This window comes from Drosophila yakuba, chromosome 3R (assembly GCF_016746365.2).
Source record: "Drosophila yakuba strain Tai18E2 chromosome 3R, Prin_Dyak_Tai18E2_2.1, whole genome shotgun sequence".
In the NCBI taxonomy this organism is placed as follows: Eukaryota; Metazoa; Arthropoda; class Insecta; order Diptera; family Drosophilidae; genus Drosophila; species Drosophila yakuba.
This window is the reverse complement of record NC_052530.2, coordinates 26,397,852-26,422,101: the sequence shown is the minus strand read 5'-3', so window position 1 is coordinate 26,422,101 and position 24,250 is coordinate 26,397,852. Positions and strand designations below refer to the sequence as shown.

The 24,250-nt window shown below is 42.8% G+C and overlaps 1 protein-coding gene across 1 annotated transcript; it reads right to left on the bottom strand.

Moving 5' to 3' along the window:
* Positions 1 to 899: 899 nt before the first annotated feature.
* On the bottom strand, positions 900 to 23,293 carry LOC6538412. The gene is made up of 11 exons (XM_002098900.4): positions 22,665 to 23,293; positions 20,679 to 21,066; positions 12,491 to 12,672; positions 9,368 to 9,438; positions 8,341 to 8,430; positions 6,114 to 6,422; positions 3,769 to 3,953; positions 3,584 to 3,690; positions 3,064 to 3,217; positions 1,714 to 2,945; positions 900 to 1,459 (listed from the first exon to the last, which is right to left on the bottom strand). The coding sequence occupies exons 1-11, from the start codon at positions 22,732 to 22,734 to the stop codon at positions 1,446 to 1,448; spliced, it is 2,802 nt and encodes a 933-aa protein (XP_002098936.2). The 5' UTR covers positions 22,735 to 23,293; the 3' UTR covers positions 900 to 1,445.
* Between the last annotated feature and the right edge of the window lie 957 nt (positions 23,294 to 24,250).

The following is a 24,250-nucleotide window of genomic DNA, read 5'->3' as shown; positions in this document are numbered from 1 at the left end:
CAGCCTCCTCAACGGGCGACTCTCGAGTGGGCCTGTGTGTGAAATCCAACTGTCTGGCGTCTGTTCTGCGTCGTCGCCGAGGTTTCATCGAGGTTTCATGAGTTCCATGCATTTCATGGGTTTCAGGGGGTTTCAACGGCGGTTCGTCGTCACCATGAAGTGCTGCCTCCCGTACGAGTATAGTGCTTTGAAATTGAAAATGTCTATGAATGCTACCCAAACTTGGAGCATTGATGTGGGGGGGAGTGGCTTTCGGGCTTAAATTTTCTATTTTTTTTTTTGTTCGCTGGTTTTTTGGGCGAAAGCGAATGATTCGAATTCGGCTGGTGGTTCAGAGTGCAAGGCATTAATGGAGGACCCAGGAAAATCATGACATTTTCCCATCGCGTCATTATGGTAATCATGTTATGATCAGTGATCTAAAGACACATTGCTGAGATATTCGCCTTGTTTATGATACATATGTGTGGGGATTTAGGTCAAGTCAGGCTCATTAAGCCTAATGGGCTAATGGCACTCTAAATAAATCTCCATTTTTGGTGGGCGCCTTTTGTTTTCAAAATGCACAAATGCAAATTGCTAAATTTCATACAAATAAGTCGCAAAATACCTAAACGTTTACGACTTAATAGGAATTTATAGAGCTTAAAAGTTTATTGGCAATAGAAATTATATAATTGCCCATTAAGCAAGCATTCATTTTGTGCAGGTTTTATAGTCCCCTTTTATGACATAATTTATTTTTCTATACTCCCACTGAAATGAAACAACTTCTGGAATTTCCTTCAAACGTATATACTTTACAAGTTTGTTTATTCAATAGGCAAAATACGAAAGCACAGTAATAAATAGGTGTATAAATAAGTGTTTAATAAATAAAATAATATAATTAACCTAGATTTAAAATGATTTAGATGCACATATACTCGTACATATGTATCTGCAAAGTTACTTAAACGCGATACAGAAATACGAATAATCGTAAAAAAACTTTAAGCACGCGCCATAAAAATGACGCTGTTAAAAACGCTACAACTAATAGAGCTCTCTTGGCATGGCCTATGTGTATTTTCGCTTCTGTTTCGACATTTTGCGGGCCAATCGCAAAACTGAAAACTAATTTCCAAGCGCTATTTTCATAGACTCATACTTATTTTTAAGTGTTTTTGTTTTTCTTCAAGATTGCACATACAAAATGGGAAATTGGAAAACAAAAAGGGCTATGCGGGAATCGCTTAAATTAGCTGTTATATCGAGAAACGAATGTGTTTTGTGTTGTGTTTCCTTCGTTAGATAAAAATAATTTAAACGCTAAGATGACAAGTGGCAATTAATTTAAGTGTGATTATCACCTGGCCGCCATGGCAAATATCCCATCTCCCATCTCCCATCTCCGATACCCGATCTCTGATCACTGGGTATTTCCAAGCTTTGCTGGTCGGTCACTAATTTTTGGGATCTGCAATATACATACATACATACATATAGATAGATATATATATGTGATGAAGGGCGGAGGAGGCATTAGCATAAGCGTGGCATGTGCTTGGCGGAAGCCTATAGCTTATCAATAATTAAGATGCCTTTTACTAGTTCTCGGCTTTGTTTTGGCGGCCTTAATTACTTAGCGATCGAGTGCCAATTGGCCGCAGTTTTTTGGAAATCGTGCCAGAAACTTAAAAAAAAACAAATCAATACACACTTAATACTAACCTCTATCCTCAACCGGTTCGCCGGCATCCCCATGGCCCGTGGCCGTTGGTATCGGTATCGAAATGGGTATCGGTGGCACCACCACCACCCCCTGACTTTCCCCCTCCAGGGAGTGCTCCCCACGTCCATGATGAAGTGCTAAGTGCTGGTGCTGCTGGTGGAGATGCGGCTGTTGTCCAAGTAGAAGCTGCTCGTGCTGCTGCTGATGCTGCTGCTGCTGCTGCTGGAGGGGATTTTGGTGGCTTTGACTCTGGCTCAAGTGCTGCGAAAGATGCTGATGATGGTCACCGGTTGGTGGCCACTGCTGGTACGTGACCGGTACCAAAGGATCCGACATCCATTCAAAACTAAATGCAGGTCCTATGGTCTGGGTGCTGCCCAAGCCACTTTGATGCGGTGTGGCACTCGTGGGCGTGGGGGGCGTGGTCGTGATGCAAGGACTCAGCTCGTGGGAGGATCCAAAGCTATCCAACGAAGCCTTCTGCGCCGATTCCGACCAGGGTGGACTGGGGTTCCATTGCTCTATAAAATCCGCCGGATCCGGGGGCAGTGATTTATTGGGTAGCCTCGGTCTCGTCGGCACTATGGTGGCATATATAACTGAAGCATCACTGCTGACCACCGATGAGGTGGCATACGCAGCAGCCGGATGAGTATGGATGGCATAGCAATCCGGTTCCGGAGTTATCGCCGCCGCCGGAGAACGTTCGGCGTGCAAGTAGAGTGGTTCCAGCTTGCGAGCCCGCTTCTTGGGCGGTGGGGGCGTGGTCGATTTGGAGGTAGGCGGATTGGGAGTACTTGTGGCATTCGGAGGATTAACGTGGCTATTCACTTGGCTGTAGTCGACGGGCTCCTGAAAACAAAACAGCGGCTGATCCTCCTTAAGCTCGATGGCTGCCTTCGCATGATAGACTCCACCATAAGTACCCATATGCGGATGGTGGTGGTAAGCTGTCGCCGGATGGTGGTGATGATGGTGGTGGTGCGGGTGGTGCGAGTGGTGTGGATGGGTGTGGTGGGTGCCAAAGCTACTGGCTATGCCCAAATTGGGTGTTGCGCCACCTGGAGTGGCCGGTGGATGGGATGAGTGGGGACTGTAGTAGCCGCTGGAGGGAGTTCCCGGTGGGATACGGATGCCACTGTCCAGCGGCATGCCGAACTGGATCTTCGACTGGACGGTATAGTAGTGATACAGCCAGGAGTTGGCCAGCATTATTGAGGCCTCTCGATCACTGCAAAAATATAATAAATATACGTTGTCTTCTAATAAATATTTCTAAATTATGCTTTTACGTTTCAACACATATTTTTAATAATATTTTAATTTGTATTAAAGATACTTAAACTTACTTGAGTACTTGATTTGTGCACACGATAACAGGTTGTTGCGTGGAGTCGGGACTATCTCGCACTTGTAAAACCACGTGTACCCACGTGTATTCTCCACTGGATCTCTGCATTCGTACTAGAAGAATACAACTGCGATCTTGTTCCGATTGGATAACTGAAAAAGTTAACAAATATATACGTTTAGAATTTAGGTATAAGAAAGAGCAGTCGACTTAAAAAATGTTTTTATTCGTCTTAGGGGTTTTGTGGTTTAACTGGTTTAAAGTAATATTTATTTAAATACGTTTATTCGACTTCCATTGGAAAAATCCACGCCATAGGAAGGTTTTACCGAAGCCTATGTCTTATGAATTCTTTTGAATAAATTAAGCTGTATTATAGATTAATTAAATATGTATTTTGTATTAATAGAAACTATATGGCTTTTCTTATGGCTTATAGGCAGTTTTATTCACCATTTGCAATCAATTATTAAGAGTAATATGTTAAGTAGCTAAAAGTGTGTGAAATAGCCACTTACTTAAGCTGTGCTTTTTTTGCGCCTCCGTCAGATTATCGCTGTGGATCAGATTGTACCAGGATGTGCCCTGCAGAGTCGACTTATCATAGCCCAAATGAAACTCGCCACTGAAAGCAATAAAAAAACGATAAAAATAATTCAACGTTAATGCTAACTCCCCATTCCCATTTATCGCCGCTACTCACTTTTTATCGATATGGGCTATTTTCATGTCCATCGAATGGATGGTGGTGAAGACGTTGGTGGCACCTTGCACCACACACTCCCTGGTTTCGGGCATGGCAATCGGAGTGCAGGTGGCCAAAAAGACGGGCTCGTTGCGACTGCAGAGCGGCAGGAATGACAAATAGTGACCCTGGACCAGGACAACCTGCAAATACACAGATGCAACGCGTTTAGCTTTGTTCTCCAATTGTGCCCCCTTGTTTCTACATCGGCTCCCACGAAAATTGGCGCCCAACGTGGGGCCAGCTGGGAGTACCTACTTTGGCCATTTTTGGACCGGCATGCCATCGTCTCTCTCATAGACATTTTACTCTGATTCCATAATTTAAAAAAGGCAATCACAGAAATGTTTGTATGCCAACTCCTCCACAAAAAAAAAAACAAAAACTCACCAGGCAGTCTCAGGCTCGTCGACTTGGAGCCATTGTCTCCCAATTAAAACGTGCCTGCATTTATTTCGACCCAACTGCAATTGCATTTTCGAGGCTTTTGGACCGCCGTCGCAGCTTCTTCTGCTTAAATGCAAATGCAGCCAACGATCCTGATACCAAAAAAAAAAAACAAACTCCCGATCCCCCAAAAAAAACCCGTCGGATGACGCAGACGCCACAGTCGTTTGTGGGGTTTGTTTTTCTTCAATTCTTTTTTTGGTTTTTGGTAAATGAGACGACCTTAGACTGGGACCAGGCGCCACTGCCGGCGTCGTCTCTTCTCTTTTTCCCTGGCTTTTGTTTTTTTATATTTCGATTTCTTTTTTTTTTGGGGGTTTTGGGCCTTTTGTCTATGGGGTATGGCCGTCTGGCACACTGGTTACTAGCTCTGAACTATGCCTGACCTCATTCATAATTATTTATTGGTCCATTTTTATTGCATATTAACGAGTGCCGGCCTGGTAGTGAATGTGCTTGCATTTTCTGCAACTCTGGGCCTGACTTTGCGGGTTATCGCCAGTTCAGTTCATGTGGGTCTAAAGCGTCGAGTGTGCTTAGGATTAGATTAGGCACTTGAGTATGTTCTGTGCAAGGCTGGGAATGGATTGCTCATTCAAAACTCTCAGGTCACTTGGAATATTCTGGTTTTAGATATTTTTAAATGGTTTCAGTCTTAGTGATTGGTGTCGTTAGCCTCCATTAGTTTTATTTTTCAGCATTAGTTCCCAGGTGCTTGTTACACCACTAAATGTAACATCTAATCTTTCTTCCTTATTGTGAATGGCCTTTCCTAAGCCAACGTATCACACGTGTGTCCACAAAAAATCTCACAGCTAGCCCTGCGAAATCTCACAGCCAGCACTTCCTGCACCTCATTAAACAGCCAACACTCAACTTAATTAAAAACGTTTTCAGCCAACTGTCAACGCCTGAGCTTATCTCCATAATTTTGCTCACTGCACATCTGCGCAAAAGCGAGGAAAAAAAAATGGACGCGGCTCGGATCGGCGAAGATATGAATAAAAGTGAAGCGACCGCCCACCACATGGTGCACAGTAGCAGATCCCACAGAGCATCCATGAACATCCATGACCAAAACGGGTAAGAGTTGCTGCCACAGCCAACGCTTCGCTCAACACGTTGACAGATTTGGTCTTGTCTTGTTCAACCTGCGGCTGAGATGGCTGGAAAGACAACTTCATATGGCCGCCTCGTTTTATTCACATCATCATCTTCACCATCATCATCATCATCATCATGGCGCAGGGAGGCGGCCAATCAGAGCAGCTAAGAAACCAGGTGGGATGGGGTCTTTTTGCAGCACCAGTGCCAGCAATGCCACCAGCACCCACCCGTTTCCCATCAACTGTCATCGTTTGTCAGCTTATGGAAAACTCAGGCTCGTTGGCAAGATGTATGACCAGTTGGCCGCCGGCTCAAACGCATGCTACGAGTTCTACTCGAAACTTCAAGCTTGCAACTTCAACTGCAACTCCATCTCCATTTCCCTGCCCTCATGCATAATTCATGGCAAAGCAAGATGTCGATGTTGAGCGGCGGATTGGAGCGGAGGAGCCTGCAGTGTGGTAAAGTGTTACACGCAACACGCTTCCCAGGTGATTCATTCATCAATTTCTGTCAGAGACTCACACGCGCTTACTCATCCACGCAAGAATGCACGGTGAAAAAATGCGAGAGCTATTAACTAGTTTCAATTTTACCAAACATATATTAAATGAAGAAAACATGGGTAGAGAAGCCATTTTCTTGATGTAAAAATCAATATAATCATAACCAGAGTTCAGAACTGTATTATAATTATATATTATTATATATATTATAGATGGTTTTCTTTTCAGTGCATTGACACTCACCTTCTGATCGCCGAAACGCATTTGCCGTCGCGCATTGCGGCTAACATTCATGCGACAGAGGAACATGCGATGCTCGCCCTCGAGACTGGAGGCGCCACCAGCACCACCAGCACCACCGGCACCAGCGGCACTACCATTGCTGGACGTTGAGTCGCCGGCACCACCAGCACCACCAGCACCACCGCTGCTCGCCTGACTCGAGCCACCCGGCTGCGGTGGCACGTTCCTATTCAGCTCGGCCTGGATGTTTGCGTGATCCTGTTTGTCAATGATATCGTAAACGGAGTCACCGTGTATCAGCAGATCCTCCTGCAACGAGAATGGCAAAGGGGACATGGTTAACACGGGTTTACACTGGTCTGAAAATAACAGCGTCTGGTACTTGACCAAGATGCAACAATGACAAGGCTAATTATTTATGTAATTAATTCAACACAAATTATAAACTATTAATAAATAGAACGCTCTGTATTGAATATATACCGTTTCTCTCAATTGTTGTAAATTGGTAATGATGTGTTAGACGAAATTCGCATGCTCATCGCCGTTTTGTGGGGCTTCGCTGTTTGTGGCCAGTTGCCTGCTGGCCGTTTATGTCATGAGCTTTTATTATTGTTGACAATTATGGCCACAGCGAAGGAGAGAGCGATCGAGCGATCGAGCAATTTATAATGGCAAGCCGATGTGCTTGTAATTTATTTATGGCCACTGTCGCTACATGACACATAACAATGGCAACTTGTTATGGCAATATGCAAAAATCGAATTCAAATTATGATGCCCAACAACAGCAGAAACATCGGCAATGGTAAAAGCAACTGCAGCAGGAGCAGCAACAACAGCCACAATGTTGCCAAGATCTATTGACATTTTTGGCAGTTTGTTAATTAACTTGGCTGTTGGTAGTTGTTGCTGCCGCTGCTACTGCTACTGCTGCTGCCGTTTTTTTTTTCAGTTTTTGCCGCCACTAACTAACTCCGAGCCTTGCCACAAATTAAAAGGTTGGGCAAGCCACTTTTGGGCCTGTCCATGTGCACACCAATTCCGTTTTTATTGTGCCCGTAATTATGCCAACACATGGCATACGAGTGAATTTATGAACTTCACTGACCATTTAGTTTCGCTGCCGGTGGGTGTCTCCCAGTTCTCCACTCCCTCAGCTCCTCCGAACTCCTGATAAGGCTCGGCACAAAGGCCAAAAGGCTGTCAAATGTCATGGTTGCCAATTGGCTTAGCTATGTTTTTTTCCTGCAATTTTTTATTTATTTTTTTTTTTGGTTCTGCTGTCTTGCCGTTGCCTTGTTCTTGTCTGCATTTTGACTAGCGGAGTGGGAGAAGTGCAACATTTACTATAGTTGATATGAAAGGTTGTCTGGCCGAGAAAAAACAAGTGGAGCGTTTCCTTTTGATATGAAGCTGATCAAGTTTTTCTTTCGGCCACGAACATATCCCATTCCTGGGATCACAGGCCAGGCTCTGATTTATGGCATAATTTTGGTTGGGCACAGACATTACACATACGCCCCGTTGCACTGGCACTGGCACTGGCACTCGACGATTTCGACTTCGACTTCGGCTTCGAAGAGCCGACAATCACCTGGTCGCCTAATCTCTGGTACCTTTGTCAATGTCGGTGCTGTTATGTGTAGAACGGAGATATGTCACATGTGCTTCGGTCGGCTAGATTTATTTAAACCGTCGGTTCAAATGCAAAGTGAAAGGCCAAGTAAATAGACTCGCATGTAAATACATATATATAAATATATATGTACTTGCACATGTATAACCTTGCTATTTAAGCGGCATAAACGTGCAATAAACAAAGCTTGAAACACGGGCAACACGGCAAACATCGAGCTGTGGCTGTTTTAAGGAACCAACAGACTTATATAAGCTCAATGAATCGGGTCTCTTTAGGTCTTTAGACAGTTGCTAACTTGTCAACGGGAGCAGCAACAACATCAGCAACTAGTACAGCACAAAAAGTGCAACAAATATGTTTGCTGTTGCTGCTGCTAATGTTGCTGCTGCTGATGTTGCTGCTGCTGATGTTGCTGCTGTTGCTGCTGTTAGGAGACTATGACATGCTCTGACGACGACAGGCATCGTCGTTTGCCTGTTGTCGCTTGTCAGAGATTTGTATCAACGATTGTAACAATTTCGGCCCCCGAAACAGAAACAGAAAACCAGCCCAAAAACAATCCGCAACTTTCGCAAAGTTTCTTACCATGGAATGGCCCAAGTACTCCGCCGCATTATCCGATATATAAAGCAATTTGCCATTTTGTGTGAGCATCATCAAAAAGCCGGAGAGTGCCTGCAATACAAATACGTATGTGAATACAGGGTGATTGGTGATGTCTTTAAAAAATGTTCTTAATCCGAAAGCAAGCTATATCAACTTATAATATAAGAAGTATTCAATTTTAGCTTTAATAATAACCATCTACTTTAAAATGCACCTATTTAAACACCCTATCATGCTGGCAAGCTACCTCTTTTCCAACACCCCCTAGTTGAAAAAGCATAAATTGAATCTTGTGTCGGAAATGCAAATTCATTTTCGCGTCTGAGCACTAATAAATTGTTAGCCCAAAAGCCTGGCCTAAACCCACGTTGACAAAACACCGATGAGAGCCGAAAAGGGGAGTATGAGTAGTACTCCTACTGTGGTTATAGTATTTAATTCAGTCACGAGTGTGCACAGGTATGTAGATCAATCTCGCCCGACTGGAGCAGTCAGTGCCAGGCAGCTTGACTGACTACTGTCTTCTGTCTTCTCTTTTTTTTTTTTGGTTTGGTTTGGGTTTTTGGTTTTGTCTGGTGACTGCTCCTGTAAATCTGTGGCTTTTCCCGGGCATTTATTGTTTGGCCCGTTGGCTTTTGGCTGATTTCCTCTTCTCGCTTTTGGCGCAGCAAGTGGCGGCGAGCAAAACGATTTCTGACTTATGATATGGCCAGCTTTTGTGCCATTAATAGAGTTGTTTTCCCGGGAACTTTCGGTTGAGTTGTCACCGCGCATTGGCTTAAATTGAGTTGTTTCTCTTGGTTCCCTGGGAGCTTAATCGAAATGTCATCGGGTTTGAAAATTGCCGAGGCTATATGGTAAATGAACGCAGATCGCGCTGATCGGTTGCCTAATTACGCTCTGATTGAATATGAATTGTGCAGAATATTTCCTAGGAAGTGAGCAGCAAACTTTACTAAATTATTATTGAACTAAGTATGCAATTATAATACCTTTGCTTTCTTACCTTTGAGAAGCCAATATTTGGAGTTGCTGTCTGATGATGGAGATGATGCATCGCATTGTGACGTTTGAAAACTGCAATGAGAGGGGTAGAGTAAACGGTTTCATGAAAATAACGCTAATTAAGTTAATTGACCTTTTCTGTGTTTTGCGCGCAGGCGCGCCCTGCCGATCAAGACATCCGTATGCGAAGTATTAGTATGGTATTGAAAAATATTCACTAAGTGGATATGAGTATTTTCCCATGGCGGTAATTTGTATGCAAAAGCCTGGCTAATTAAAAAACTATCTGTTAATAATAGACTCGATACCTCTCTAACTTGTGACGGCGATTGTTAGATGCATTTGATTGTTAATTCATTGATTATATTCTACATACAATGAGCAAACGATGTTTGCCGCCTAACGAAAACAAGTGAATCACAAAAAGGAAAATGTGTCATTGTCACTAAGAGCGAACAGCAACAATAGCAACAACAGCAGCAGCAACTTCAACGATAGTGGCAAACAGCAACAGAAACAGCAACATCAGGCTGCGATCGCCGAGTGCAATTGCTGTTTTGCAGCTGCACTGCAGGCAGCATCAAGATCAATTATTTTTAAAACACTACGAGATACTCCCGCACCTGGCAAACAAAACAAAATCCGAAGAGAAACAGCCACAAAATCAGCATCAGGCTACAATCACCACGGCAACAGCAGCACTCGCAGCAGCCGCACCAACAAACTGCAGCAGCAGCATCAGCAGCAGCAACTGCAACAGCAGCAACCGCAACTGGTAATTTCATTGAACTTGAACGGAAAGGCCATGAATGCAGTCAGATTTTCGCTGGGCCTTAATATTATCCACTATCCGGGCAAAATACTCAGAAATCCGTTTTGCCAAGAAGTCTGTCGTCAGCGAGCCTGAATCAGCCGAAATAAAAATAAAAGGGGAGTGGCAGCCAGCTCAATGATTTTCCACTTTGCTACAATATACAATATACAATATACAAGGGCAAGGGAATGTTGCTTTATCGTAAGCGATATTTACCTCGCTGAACAGAACTCAATGTAAGGTCATAGGGTGAAGTGGCTTGAACTTATTTGGGTTTTTCAGGAGATATATTAACATATATGTATGTAGATGTATTGTGAATTTAAACACCTTGCACCACAACCGAAACCTATTTTTAGTATGTAACCACTTCACAGTTTTATGGCTTTTTTGCGCGAAATTCGTTAGCAAACACGACACTACTAAATGCTAGCCAATTATACGGTCCTCGATCTGAGATCGAAGCCGCCGGGCTCAAGATCTTGCATACAAACGAAGAACGGAAAGAATCTCCATTGTATTGAAAACTCAATTTCGTTTTATAAATATGTATTTCATTAATCGCGACTATCTCAGCAGCCACACCCACCCACATATCTACACCGCTCAGACGGAGAGCAAACGAATCCATTGAACTTGGCGATACAAAGATACAAAGCGATTTCGATGGCGTGCCAATATTAACACAATTTGTGATTATAAATGCTTTTAAACGGTGCAATGACAATGAACAACAACAACAAGAGCAACAGCAGCGAAAGCACACCCAAATAACCAAAAGATACGAGATCCACAGAACGCCGACTATTTCTCACACTTATGGGAATGTGGGGATGCGGAGGAGTGAATTGAGGGTTGGGGTTGGAAAAGAAAAGAGCAGTACTTAAGTTTAATTTTTTGCAATTTGTAGAACACATAAATCGCACATTTTGATTTATCGCAATATTTATAGCAATGCCAGGCAGACGCTCGTTGTTACCATTGCAATTGTGAAATTGCCTGGCTCGACTTGCAGTTTGCAGTTGGCAGTTTGCTGTTTGCAGTTTGCTGTTGGAGGAGTTTGCAGTTCGTCGATGAGATAGTATAGTGCAGTTTAGTATGGTGCCAGGATGCTGGTATGCCACGGATCTGCAACAGTTTCACATGGGTTTCCACCAACTTTTCGTTCCGTTTCGTTTCGTTTCTGTCTGCGCACTCAGATGCGAGCCGAGAGTTAAGACTTACCCCCAGTCTGGTGTGTTATCTATGGGCCTATGTACCGCACAACGCTAATTTGAAAAACAATTTTCGTAATTATCCACAAAAAAACCAAAAAACAACAAAAAGCACAGAAACAAAACCAAAATGAAAAGAAAAAAATAGCAGCGCAAATAGGTAAGTAAAGAGCGAACGATCTTGTTCGGTTGCGCTTGCGTTGACCTGCGCGCATGCGCATTAAAGGAGGATGGGACCTCTGGGGACCGATCGGAATGGGTCCGTGGGCTTCTGGGGGCTTGGAGGATCAGCGGCTCCAAAGGGGATCCAAGGGGATCCAAAAGGGGCCCCGAGCAATTTTGGCCCGCCTGGAACTGGGTGCGTGCCTAGACGGTGCGGCAATTACTTGGCCAAAAACAATTTCAGCCGGGCATTTGGGGGCATGATAGAGGGACACTCGACATATGAATGATGTTGGTTTAAACCGAAGCGCGGCCATGCGCCTAGCGGTTTTTCATTTCGACTTAAATGAAAGTCCGCGTTGCACTGAACCAAAATACTGGGTAGCTTTTGATTGCGAATCATAGATAGAAAAACTTATCGTGACAACTCAAAAGCATTTCAAATGGATAGTGCTTGAGTTTAGACTCTCCCAAATCACAAGCTTTGATTAATTTCTTTAGTTTATCAGTTCAAACAGTGCTTAAGTAGCGTTTACATTTCATTTGTGCAAATTGAAATCATATGAAAGAGTGTAAGAGCTACGTGCTAATGTGCTAATCAATTGCTTACTACCCGATCAAGAACTTTCTGTAGCAGTTACTTTGTGAAGAAACGGCATTAGGGAGCACTCAACATATTTTTGCCAAGTGCATGACATTTTGGCAATTGCAGTTTTGAAGTGCAACGGCGGTGGGTCCTGCACTCGGCGGCAGTCTCAATCTTCGCGGCTGCACAGAGTCACAATCACAGAGTCACAGCCGCAATCTCCATCTGCTCATGACTCATGCATATTCAATCAGCGTGCAGCCAATTATCAGCATGCATATATGCATTTTTTGTTGGGGTTTTCGGCTTTGGAACCGGGAAGGCGGCATTGGCTGCAACCAAACTTACCTTGCTGGAAGTAGTTGGCTTTCCGCACATAGACACACACGAGGGCCATCAGTTGCAGTTGCGAGAGGCGCTGGCGCGTCGATTGGGGCAGCGGCAGGAGATCCCTCAGATTGGCTATCTCCGCATTTATGAGATCGCGTCGCATCTTCGAGGCGCCCTTCGTCGATTTGTTAGCATCGAATCTGCAATGTATAGATGGAATATGTATAGATGGAAATGGATATGGTTAAACAATTAGAATATATGGGCTCGTTCACAGCTACGGCTTAATAAGTGTGCAGACGTGGACAGACCGAATGGAGCACAACTATCCAGCACTCCGGGCCGGGCATATGTTTTCACAGCCCAACACTCGGGCCCGTTGTGTGTTTCCATTCCAAGTATGTCTCTTGGGCTTCTTAACCCATTGGGAATTGCATTTTATTGCCCTGCACAAAGTGGCAGGTAACTCGTACTGACAACATAAATAAGCTAGCTAACAGTTTATTCATGATATTTTTGTATTATACGGAACTTGATTAGGTGTCTCAGAAAACGTGGCTAATAAAAAGGTAATTAGGAGATTTAAAAATATAATCAATTACGACAATTTGTTACGAATTTCACGCAATTTAATTACATTCATTTCACATAAAGTTTACCATATTAATCATCATATGATCACCACATTTTACGCAATTTCAATTGCCAGCCCAATCAGTACTTATTCCATACCACTTTATTTGCATTTCGATCCGCTGACCACAATGGGTTAAGGATGGCTCGCAAATACCGCCGCGCGATGCCCGGTGCATAAATAACTCATCGCGCATTTAAAAATCATACGAGCAGCGGTATGTGGCGGTGGTTTTGGCTGCAGTGATGGTGGTGGTGCAGTGGTTGGCTGGCTGCTCGGTGGTTGATGTGGGGCACACTTGCCACATGCCTTGTGCGGAAAAATTGTGCAAGTAGGTTGGTCAGCACAATGTTGTTTTTGTTGCTGCTTTTGGGCAGTAAGCGGGCAAAGCGTTTAGCAGAAACTGAGAAACAGAAACTGTCCGTGTGTGTACTTTTGTGAGCATATTATTTACAAGGTTGAAATCATAAATCATAAATTTGTCTTTTTATGCAGTCGTCGTCGGCGGTTGCGGCGCATGCGGCGTATGAGTATTTTTTATTTATGCTGACGTTTTCTTTTGCCTGGCCATTGTTGCTGTTGTTGTTGGCGATTATTTTGCAAGCATTTTTTTGTATGATAAATATTGGTAATATTGTTGTAATAACAGCAAGTGCCCGCGCCTTTTTGGCTTTCCTCGTTCGACTTGTCTGCCATTTTGCCGCTGTTATTGCCTCTAAATGGCCATGTTAACATTTAAAACAATCTCACTGCGTCCGTGTGACTGTGAGTTGCATGCAACCGCTTCAGAGGCATGCAATAAAACAAAACCAAGAAGAAAACAAAAAAAAAGAGATCTCAAAAAGAAACAGAATCCAAGACCAAATCGAACGCTTCGTTCGCCTTCTGGCTTTTGAAATATATTCATGCTTCAGGCCTATTCATTCACTCTTGACCAATCGCAATCGTAGTAGACCATAATAGAACAGATTTTAGCCAGGGCCCAGAATCGAAATTGAGTGGTCGAGTGGCTCGCACTCACTCACTGGCCAACTGGCAAACTGGCGAACTGGCGCGCATTTAAGTCAAGGTGATTTGTACAATTAAAATGAATATTGATTTAAATGCTGCGATTGCGAGTCGCTCACTTCTGCTCCAACTGACATATATGTTTGGGTCTTTCAGCTGGGCGGTTGGATTGTGTGGGCCGCGGTGAAGGGTCAACCAGAGAATGAACTATCTAAAAAATGCCGAAACTCTATTTCTTTGAGGAAATCTTATTCGTTTGTAATAAATCTAGATACCTACAGTACGAGTGATTAATTGCCAAACTTAACATGTCCACGTTTATACCGAAAGTTTATATTATACCATAAAACATATGCCATTTTTTTTCTGCTGCTGTTTTCTTGACCCCCTGTTGATTGGTATCTGGTAGCTTGATGACCAACTTTGGTCATCCACACAGATCCTCCCACACATCCAGTTGGTAAGGTTCCTCTCCCAATTAGCTACTTAAAAATGTCAAAGGCTTCTGCGATTTGCTATCTGGCTGGCTATTTGTGGCATAATTAATAAGTTTCTCAAATATTTATCATAAACAAGATGCCAGTGGTGCAGGCGATAATATGATAATGCCATCAGCCTTTCGTAATGCATGGCCGAAACGCCAAACCAAAAAAAAAAACAAAGTAAATTGTGAGGAAAATAAAAATCCAAAAAACGTGTTAATGGCCAGGGAGAGATATATCAGATATATAAAGCTGTTGCGGGTGGAGGATGTTAGTGGATGGAGGTTGGAGGATGGGAAGCCCAACTGCAGGCTGTAATCTACATCAAAATTTATCTGAGTGAGCGAGACATGTCAACATTTCTTAATATATCTATCGCTACCTTGAAATCTGCACTAAGTAGCACCAACTTGTTGGCCGTTTCGCCGTTGTGGCAACTACTGTACAAGTTGTTGTTGCTAATTAAAAGCATAAACACGATTCTTAGCGAGGCGTTGTGGGTTCATCCAGTGGCCACTGTGTTGGTGGCTCTCATCGCTGTGTACCGGTGGCTGAAATCCCTGGAGCCACATGCTTAATCTGCCACTGGGGATCCTTTGGCGCAGTGGAGGAGATCTTAATCAAGTCTGGTCCAGCCTGAATTCTGGTCCTCGGCCCTCTGACTAGATAAAAATACATGGGGTACATTGGACTGGCGACGGAAAACTTAACGTGCTCCACAGAAATTAGGCACAAATCTTGTTGGCTCAGATTCTTTCGATTCCAATTCCAGTGATCTCAATGCCAATCGCCATCCCTCACTAATTAGCACATAAACCAAGCGGGTAACATAATGCCAAACTATTAACTTAAATGGATTTTAAATGCGCATCTATGGAGGCATCTGGCTGAGATCCTGCCTTTTCGACTGATTTTTATGGAGGGTCCAGGCCCTCAGAGCGCCATCGTAAAAATGTGGGCAGCGAATAAATCACAAGACCACTGAACTTCTCAAGCCACCCCAAGCTGAACTCCACCCGCTAGGGCTGCACAGAAAGAAAAGAGTGCAAGTTCAAGGATATATCAATATATTAAGTTAATATGAAATTTTATTAATTAAAATAGAATTGAAGTTGAAGTGATCATTAAGAGATAAAAGGTTCATAGAAGATCGATTTTAAATCATTGCATTTGTTTTTTATGATAAGCCCAGTTTTTTCACAATGCACGTATCAATCCAAAGGCGAGTTTTAATATGCATCAGGGGCGTCAGTCGGGTTGTAGGATCCCAAATCCGATCCCGATCCCGGCGCAGTCCACTAGCCACAGACTAACCAACCAACCAACCAGCCAGCCAGTCAGTCAGTCAATACCAATTGCAGGCCAAGAGAAACACGAAATTTGCGCAAATTTTTATTGCACTTTTTCCCGGAGCGTCTTGTCTTCTCCTCGGCTGACTTGACTTGTGCGAATTGTCTGGTCGCAGACTAGATAACTCCCTACGAGCACCCCCCACTCCCCACCCTCCATTTTCTTCTTGATTTTCTCCTAGCGCTGTGTGTGTGTGTATGTGTGTGTGTGTGTAATTTGGGCGAGTTTATTTGCCATATTCCCACGATATAGTTCGGCCAGGCTATTGAGCTTGCGGGCAGCTCTAATGATTTCTGGCCGCTCCGCTTCGTCGCCGCCCTTTTCGCCATTCTGTCCAGATCTCTGGGCGCGCACAAAAAAAAAGAAGAAAAAAAATAGTGCAAAACGGCGTATAATGAATGCCAGACCTCTCAAACTGATGGGCAGTTCGCCGGGCAGCTCCAAAGTTGGAGCTTTGGGTAACCCTAAACCCAAACTGAACCCACACCGCGTTATTTTTGTTTTCTGTTTTTTTTTTTTATTATTTTTGTTGGTTGTATTCGGGATGCAGGCAAATTAATTGCCCAGGCGCCGCACAATGCTTTCCATTCCATTTGGGATTCGCTTTCGAGAATTTCTGGGAATTTTTTTGTTCAGCTTGCATCTGCAAACACTTGTTTTGTCTGCAGGACTTTTGCGGGTGCCTTATTGTGTTTTGCGTAAGTCGGTGGCGCAGTAATCGATACCTTTTGCCAAACGCACACCTACAGATTAGCATCGGGGCGACGTTTAGCACAGAAAAAAAGGAGCCGGACAAAAAGGCCAACCATCTAATAACCATGGGCAGCTCAGCGGCCTTTGGCCAAATTATATGGCCAGGCCAATAGGTAAAAGTGGCCCCGGGTGAGCATAAAGTGTTTTGCGGTCTACACTCGGGTTTTATGGTTATAAAATGGTTTCAAAATTACGACGTAAAGCTTGTAAAACTGCGCTCTGTGAGGCAATTCAAAATTGTAATGTTGCCACATAAGAAATAGATAAAATTATTAATAAAACAAGTAAACGTTATTTCAAAATCTAGCTTGCTTACAATTGCACTTCCCAGTAATCCACTTTGCTTTGAAGATGAATTACAGAAAGATACAAATATCCTTCAATTATCTCAATCAATTAGCTTACTTACGAGCCTGTGTGTCCGTAAATCGCAGCCATATAATTTACTGCTCTCAAAAGCTCATAAAGAAGTCTGGCGGGCAGCTACTGTGTTTATTTTGACGCATATATTTCAAAAATGCGAACCACACCACACCACCACCGATCCATGCCACACCACACTCTGCCCCACAATGGGGCACCACCGTGCAGCAGCAAACCACACCGAAAATAAACCACAGACGGACCGCAGCTGAGATTTCAATGCCTGAAAAGAAATGAAATCAAGCTGCTACCGTCTGCCGTTCGATGCTCTGCTGATGCTCTTGTATGTTTGATTGGAATCTTAGCCACAATTTAATGATGGACTGCCAAAAGCACACTTCGATGATTGGCTCTTGGACATCGTCATTTGCGGGCGCTGCGAGTTGAGAGTTGCGAATCTCCTCCGACGCCGCCGCATAATTTTTCATATTTTTATGATTTGTTGCTACCGGGTACTAAACCCGTTTCTTTTTGCTGATTTTCTTCTTTAGGTTTTTTTTCTCATTTTTCGGTTTTTTTTTTTTTTTTTGTAGTCTGAGCCTAACCATGGAGAGCGGCTACCGTTGGTGCATTTGCTTTCGATTATCTTAATTTGCGTGCGAAACTGAGTTTTTTCTTCCTCCGCCCGTAAGCCAAGCCCCAAATTGTGTGTGTACGGAAATTTTCCCATGACTTGGTTCTTGGATCGATCGCTGGATCACTCTGTATACTTTGTGCCCGGCGGTGGCTTGGCCAGAAATTACCCCAACTACGGTATGGTCTCTGCTCTGGTCTGGTCTGGTCTCGTCTGGTATGGTATGGTATGGTATGGTATGGTATGGTACGGTATGGAATGGAATAGCTCATCGGCTTGGAACTCTCGGGATTGATGGTTTGCTGCCGTTGCACTTTACCGTCAGGCAATTAGCACAGGGATGCCGCAACTAAATAATTTGGTAAGCCCCAGGGCAACTCCATCGATCTTGGCCTGAACCCGCGGCAAAGGTGGCGCACTTATTTGCTCAGCGTTTCGTATGGCTTTGGATTCAAATCCGACAGATAATGCCTGGTCATTGGGCTGCATACCGAAATCGATTTTGACTCGCGTCACCAAATATTGATCTAAACAATTTGACGATAACGGAAGTCGGGCACTGCGAGAAAACCAATTCGGGGAAACTCGCTTCGAAATACACAAATATTATTAGTTATGATAATGCCAGTAGGTTTGGCAACTACTATAGAAACTAGTTGCAAGGTAGCAATATTCAAATATTAAGCGATAAATCACTCTAAAGCTATATAGATCTTCATATGTATAGCTTAAATATCTCTGACCAGTTTCATAGAATCTTTCGCAGTGCATTGTGCATACTGAGATCTAGTGCAGCATTTACTGCACCGATGGCCGAGTTGGGCAAATAGCTCCGTTCGCTCGGCTGATCGCTTTTCTCGTGAAATGTGTTAATGAAATTAGCAGCATAAAATTGCTACCAGAGCTAGACCCCGTGCAGTGTGTTACAGATACCCGAACGAAATTGTATCTTAGCCAAATGTCCGCGGCATGCTAATTACCAAAATTAACACCATCGGCGCAGGCCCGAAAGCAAATACGAGCTCAAACTCAAACAGAATCCGTACGCAACGGTTTCGGTTAGTTTCACTCAGTTCACTCAGGAAGCATCCGACAAATGCACTTCACAAATGTATCTTTGGCTTTGACTGTGAATCTGAACTTTTCCTTGGCTTCCTTTTACCTTTTCTTCGATTTGTAGTTTAGTTTTTTTTTTAGTTTAGTTTTTTTTTTGTGGTGGCTCGAGTGGGGCCAGGTTTGTTGACTCTACGGCTGGATGTGTTAAAAACAACAAACGCCAGGTTTTCTTCGTTTTAATTAGTGCCATTTATTATTTAGAGCATATTGATATAGTTTTCGTTGTTTAACGGTTGTTTGTTTCAGTGCGAGGCGTGTTGTTGGCATTTCTCGTTCGAGCATGGAAAATATTTATAGAAATCCGCCCGATTTTACTACTACTCCAAAAACCACAAATTTTACAAACCTGTGCCTGTGAATGTAAAGAAGCGCGTGCTTCGGCGCGCGAACAATGAACTTTTTTTTTTTTTGGATGGAAAAAAGTTTGAAGCTTAGTTTTCGATGGCTGGGAATTCCAACAAATCCACGTGCTAATTGATAGTTCCATGGGTCACGTAAAATTCAGATGAATGAACTGATTTAAGCCAGTAATGAAGAGCATCAATCTGTTACTTAGAGAAATCACATTCAGGTAAGTGAAAAATGTCTGTAGCTTTTCAGGGCTACAAATACCACAACATTTTCACTAATTAGTTGGTCCTTAAAAAACGCTTCAAAATAATTATTCAACTAGCTCCGCACGTTTAATGGTCCATCCGAGTTGCTACTACAAAATGCTCTAATTTCAATGGAAGTACCGCATCCGGCACAGTTTGCAAAATGACACCCACCCAAAGAAGAAAAAAAAAAACGCATGAGCAGGGCAACACCTACCCAAGAATCTCCCACACAAAGGCAGGATATTTGCCAACTAAAAGCGAAGAAAAAAAAGGGGGAAAAATCTCAACAGACAAAGAACGAGCCATCAACAACATCACACGTGAGTTTTACACATTTCAGAAGCAACGGCAGCCAGGAGATGTGGCTAACTTTACTGGCATCTCCCCGACTTTGTCGTCGATTCCATGGGATTCTGTGTGGAGACGCTTCTGGTGTGGAGACGCCTTTTTTGGTGCCCCATCGTCGTCGTAGTCGTCGTCGTCGTCTTCGTGGACGTCCGATTGCCAACGTGGTAATGTCAATCGCACTGTGCGGGTTTAACTTATGGCAAAACATTTGAAGCACTAATTAATTGGAGCTAAATAAAATGGCACAGCATCTTCGGCTCAGCTCAGTTCAGCTCAGTTTAGCTGGCAGTGAATTTTGCGCGTTTTTTAGCTCTTCGCGAATTGGCGCTGTGGGTACGGGTACGCAGACCGACCGGAGAGATTACGAGGACCAGATAACTGCGAACTACAAGTTGCCAATACAAGAGGCCATTAAAACCGGCAGCAGGAGCAGCAGCATCACTACACAGAGAAAAAAGGAGTTTGTTTCAGAAATTGTTGCCAACTAAGTCTAATTCTAGTAGCAAAGCAACTTATTTGAAGGCAATTATTTAAACCATCTATAACATTAAGTAACTAACGATTAGGTAGCCTTCTCTAATCTATTGATTCTTAAATAATTTAAATTGAAAATAATTAATTTTCTTGCTGTGCACTAGCACTGGAAGAACCAACCAGCAACAAAAGCAGTGAAAATCCAGAAGGAAAACAGCGACGAAGAAATGGAAAGGAGTCTGAATCTTGGCCCAGGCAGCAAATGGGCCGAAAGGAGGTTCGCTGTCGCCAAATGCGAACTTGGCCCCGTATTTCAAATTCGAATTGACAAATATCGAAGCGTGCGAAACAAATTGAAATTAAAAGTTTGCATGTTTGCGCTGTTTTGTGATGCGTGGCTGTGTGAAAACGGAGATAAGACTGAATGTTGGCGCTAAGAACTTACCTTGTAAACATGCCGGCTGTCTGTTGCTGCTGTTGTTGCTGTTGCTGCTGCTGTTGCTGTGTTGCATGTTGCTGCTGTGTCGTTTGCGACTGCTGCTGTTGCATGTGCTGCTGTTGCGACACTGTTGCTGGCGTCTCATGCTGCTGGAAGTTATGATGCGTATGCATCTGGTGCTGCAAGTGATGCTGCTGCTGAAGGTGTTGCTGCTGTTGCTGCTGCAGTTGCAGGACATGCTGCAAATGCTGTTGCTGCTGCTGTTGGTGCGGATGTTGCTGCTGCTGCTGGAGGGCGTGGGTGGGCGGGGTCGCTGCCGTCACCTTGTCTAGGCCACGTTTATTATCCGCATACATTTCGTCGATCGCACGTTTGCAAATATTTGTTACCAATTCTAAAAGCAGAAATGACAAGGCGTTTTCAGCACTGAGTTTCTTATTGTCACGGATATTTGGCCAAAACCTTAAGCGAATCACAATGGAAAGAAATGATAATATCAATCAATATGTGGATCTTAATGAAAGTCTGCAGACTCTACCCATTCGATTTGCTAATGAAATGGAACAACAATTGTTGATTAGGTTTGTATATTCCATACGTTGGAAATAGTTCAAGATATTGTTTGAATTGTGTGCGGCACAAAAAGCATATTTTGAAGGAACTGATTTGTATTGTTATTGCCCATTTGAACAATTGCTCGCTGTGCTCACAGCTCACAGCTCGCAGCTCGGAGTATCCCCAATGCCCTCCGATGAGTTGGCGCTTTTGACGTATTTTTTATTTGGCCACTTCGATTGCATAAGGAGTTGAAAATGATTTATAGCATTTGCTTGGCGTTTCGCTCTCCGATGGCGGATAAGTAACTAGGGGTTAATGAAATGTCTTACAACACAAATACTAAACATTCGATGGGCTAGGATCTGTGTTGATCACATTTGAAACGCGTTAAGTCTTAAATAATGATCAATCAATTTAAGATTTGGCTTTCTAAGAAGCGACCGAGGCCTGTAAATGTTTTCTTGAAAAGGGAAATCTGAATGTCTTTGTGTAAACAAATTTGTGTCAATCTGAATTCACAGTAATGCTTTATTACTTCGTTACTTCTATTCAGGTAAAATTTTCATATTAAAAAATTTATTTAATTAATGAATATATCAAATTTATATCATTGCTCTATTATGTGCGTCGAAAATGTTATATTAAATATATTAATTATTGTGTTTTATATGTAAGTCCAATAGCATTATTTGAAATTAAATTTAAGCTGTTAGTTGGATTTCTAAATTCATTAATTTCATACAAACTGTTTAGTGCTGTGACCTACATCTTTTAACAAGTATTTGTATACCCAACTGGTGCCACTTTTCCCTGGCCAAATGCTATCTGGCTAAAACAGAATCATGCCACTATCACTTTTCCTATAACTCAAAGCAAACTCGGACCATTTCCAGGGCACTTGTGATGGCGCCAAGAAAAATCTTAAAAATCTCTTCTGGGTTCTGCTGGCCCCCGGCCGAAAAGTGCAACAATTGAAATTAGTTTTGTTGAGTGAATTTCAAATTTCCATCTCGAGTATTCACTACCGTCTGCGGGGCCGGCGTCTTGGCCTGGCTTTTTGGGTCTTTGCTGCAACTCATTGTCAAGTGAACTTATCACCGAGAAGGGAAACAAGCAGAAACGACGGAGATAAAAAAATTTGTTCGAGTTGACGTTTGGAGTGTCATCGAGTCGATGCTTGAATTTGTTTGGAGTTGTTTGAATAGGGACCACCAAAAGTCATTGAATGAAATGAAGAACTCCACAGATATATCTCATTGTGCGCGACTTTGACTGTGTGCATTTGATTTTTTTTTTGGGGTAACAGCTTTGGTTTTGCTCGCTTTTTAAGTATTTTGTTGTCATTGATTTCTATCAAAGTTAATAATGAAATTGGTAAATTACGATTTTTGGGTGCGGGTGGGGGTTTGGGCATGGACCTTGATCTCAACTTACCTCTCTGCTCGAAAGATTCAATTTGCGATATCCATTTGGTTATAGAGCTAGCTCCAATAGCATTTGGCATAAATGATTATTTAATAATTCACTTCGTTCCGCCACAATGTTTGACACTTTATCAATAACTTGTATTTATTTGATTTATTTAGATATGTGTAAGACTATTTACTTATATCATTAGATTCCATGTGGGGTTTCTATTGCACACTATTAGCTTTGATTATTGCCTAATCTTTACATTGGCCTTTTGCATAGGTATTTTCATAGAATCATTGCATATTCATCACTTTGATTAAATCAAGATTTATGGGGTTTCTTTTCGAGAAAGACTCGGCTATAATTTGCAAATCAAATGGACCGAATGACGCACAGCATATCGCGTTGAGTATTAACTTAAGGCCCGACGATAGCAAAGCCAACTGCCAATTGGCAATTGGCGATCACAATTTAATAAAATACCGACGGCTTTATGGCTCAGCACCTCTGGGTCTTTGGGGCTGAAGCAAATCCGTTCCGTTCCGTTTCCGATCGTATAAATCCACAAAATCACACAAGAACCTCGGATCGAGGGCCACACAACCGTGTTGAATGCGCGCGTGCACCTTTCTGTGCGGATCACCGGAGCGACACAGAAGCGGCAAACTTGATTTCGAAACAGGTAAGGTGGCTTTCGTTCAGTTTCAGCCAGTCTGCCGATCTGGCCAACATCCCAAGCCGGGCTCTGCATGTCCCTGTTCGCCACTGCTAATGTGTTGGTGCCAAGCGGAGTGCTCGTCCAATGAGAATGCTGATCATACACCGCTACAATAAGTGTATACTATTTAATCTCATTAAGTTCATAAGTGTAATAAATTAGATACCTCTAAATGTATGTCGAATTAAAGCTGGAATGCAGGAAACGCATTGCATTTGAACTATTTTTATATTTTATATAAGCAAATTAAATGATTTTGTTTTTATATTATGCAAAACAAGGTATAGTATGTTTTTTTTATATTGCTGATATCAATAATATTGATTGAAGAATTTGAAGTTACTTTTAGCTTTTAATAACTACCAGTTATGATAACACAATTTATATTTTTTTTAATGCCTCAAATTTCGGTTCAGTGTACTCCACCTCATCATGCTCCGCTGCTCACAAACAAGTTAACGCACACTCTCAACGATTTGGCCAACTGACCAATACAAGCAGCGAAGCGATCATTTTGTAGACGCCTCTTTCAACACCAACAACAGGTAAACAATCAAACACACAGCGGGGCGCTCTTGCCGGTTTTCGTTGCCCACTCAGCTGTAAATCTATTCAAATTAGCCATAAATCAATTAAGCCCGATAAATACTATAATAAAACAAACCGAACTTGGCTCGCAATGGGGGAAATACAGATATAATCAGTGAATATTTTACATAATTTCCAGTTAAGTCGTAGGCTTAGTCAGCTTGGGCCAACACTTTGGCCAACTTCAGGATATGCTGGCAACTCTGCTCATTTATTTGGCTAACACACATACTTGAGTTCGTGAGTGTGTGTTGAGCTGCTCGTTGATTGGTTGCCTGTGGCTATGCTTGTTTAAAAACTA

What these genes read in the sequence shown, in the direction of transcription:
- LOC6538412 (XM_002098900.4), bottom strand. Translation starts at nt 22,734, where the DNA reads ATGCCAAATGCTATTGGAGCTAGCTCTATAACCAAATGGATATCGCAA. An exon ending in TGAATCTTTCGAGCAGAGAG is followed by an intron (nt 21,067 to 22,664) that starts GTAAGTTGAGAT and finishes TTCTGCTTTTAG; the next exon opens with AATTGGTAACAAATATTTGC. An exon ending in CAAATATTGGCTTCTCAAAG is followed by an intron (nt 8,431 to 9,367) that starts GTAAGAAAGCAA and finishes TTTGTATTGCAG; the next exon opens with GCACTCTCCGGCTTTTTGAT.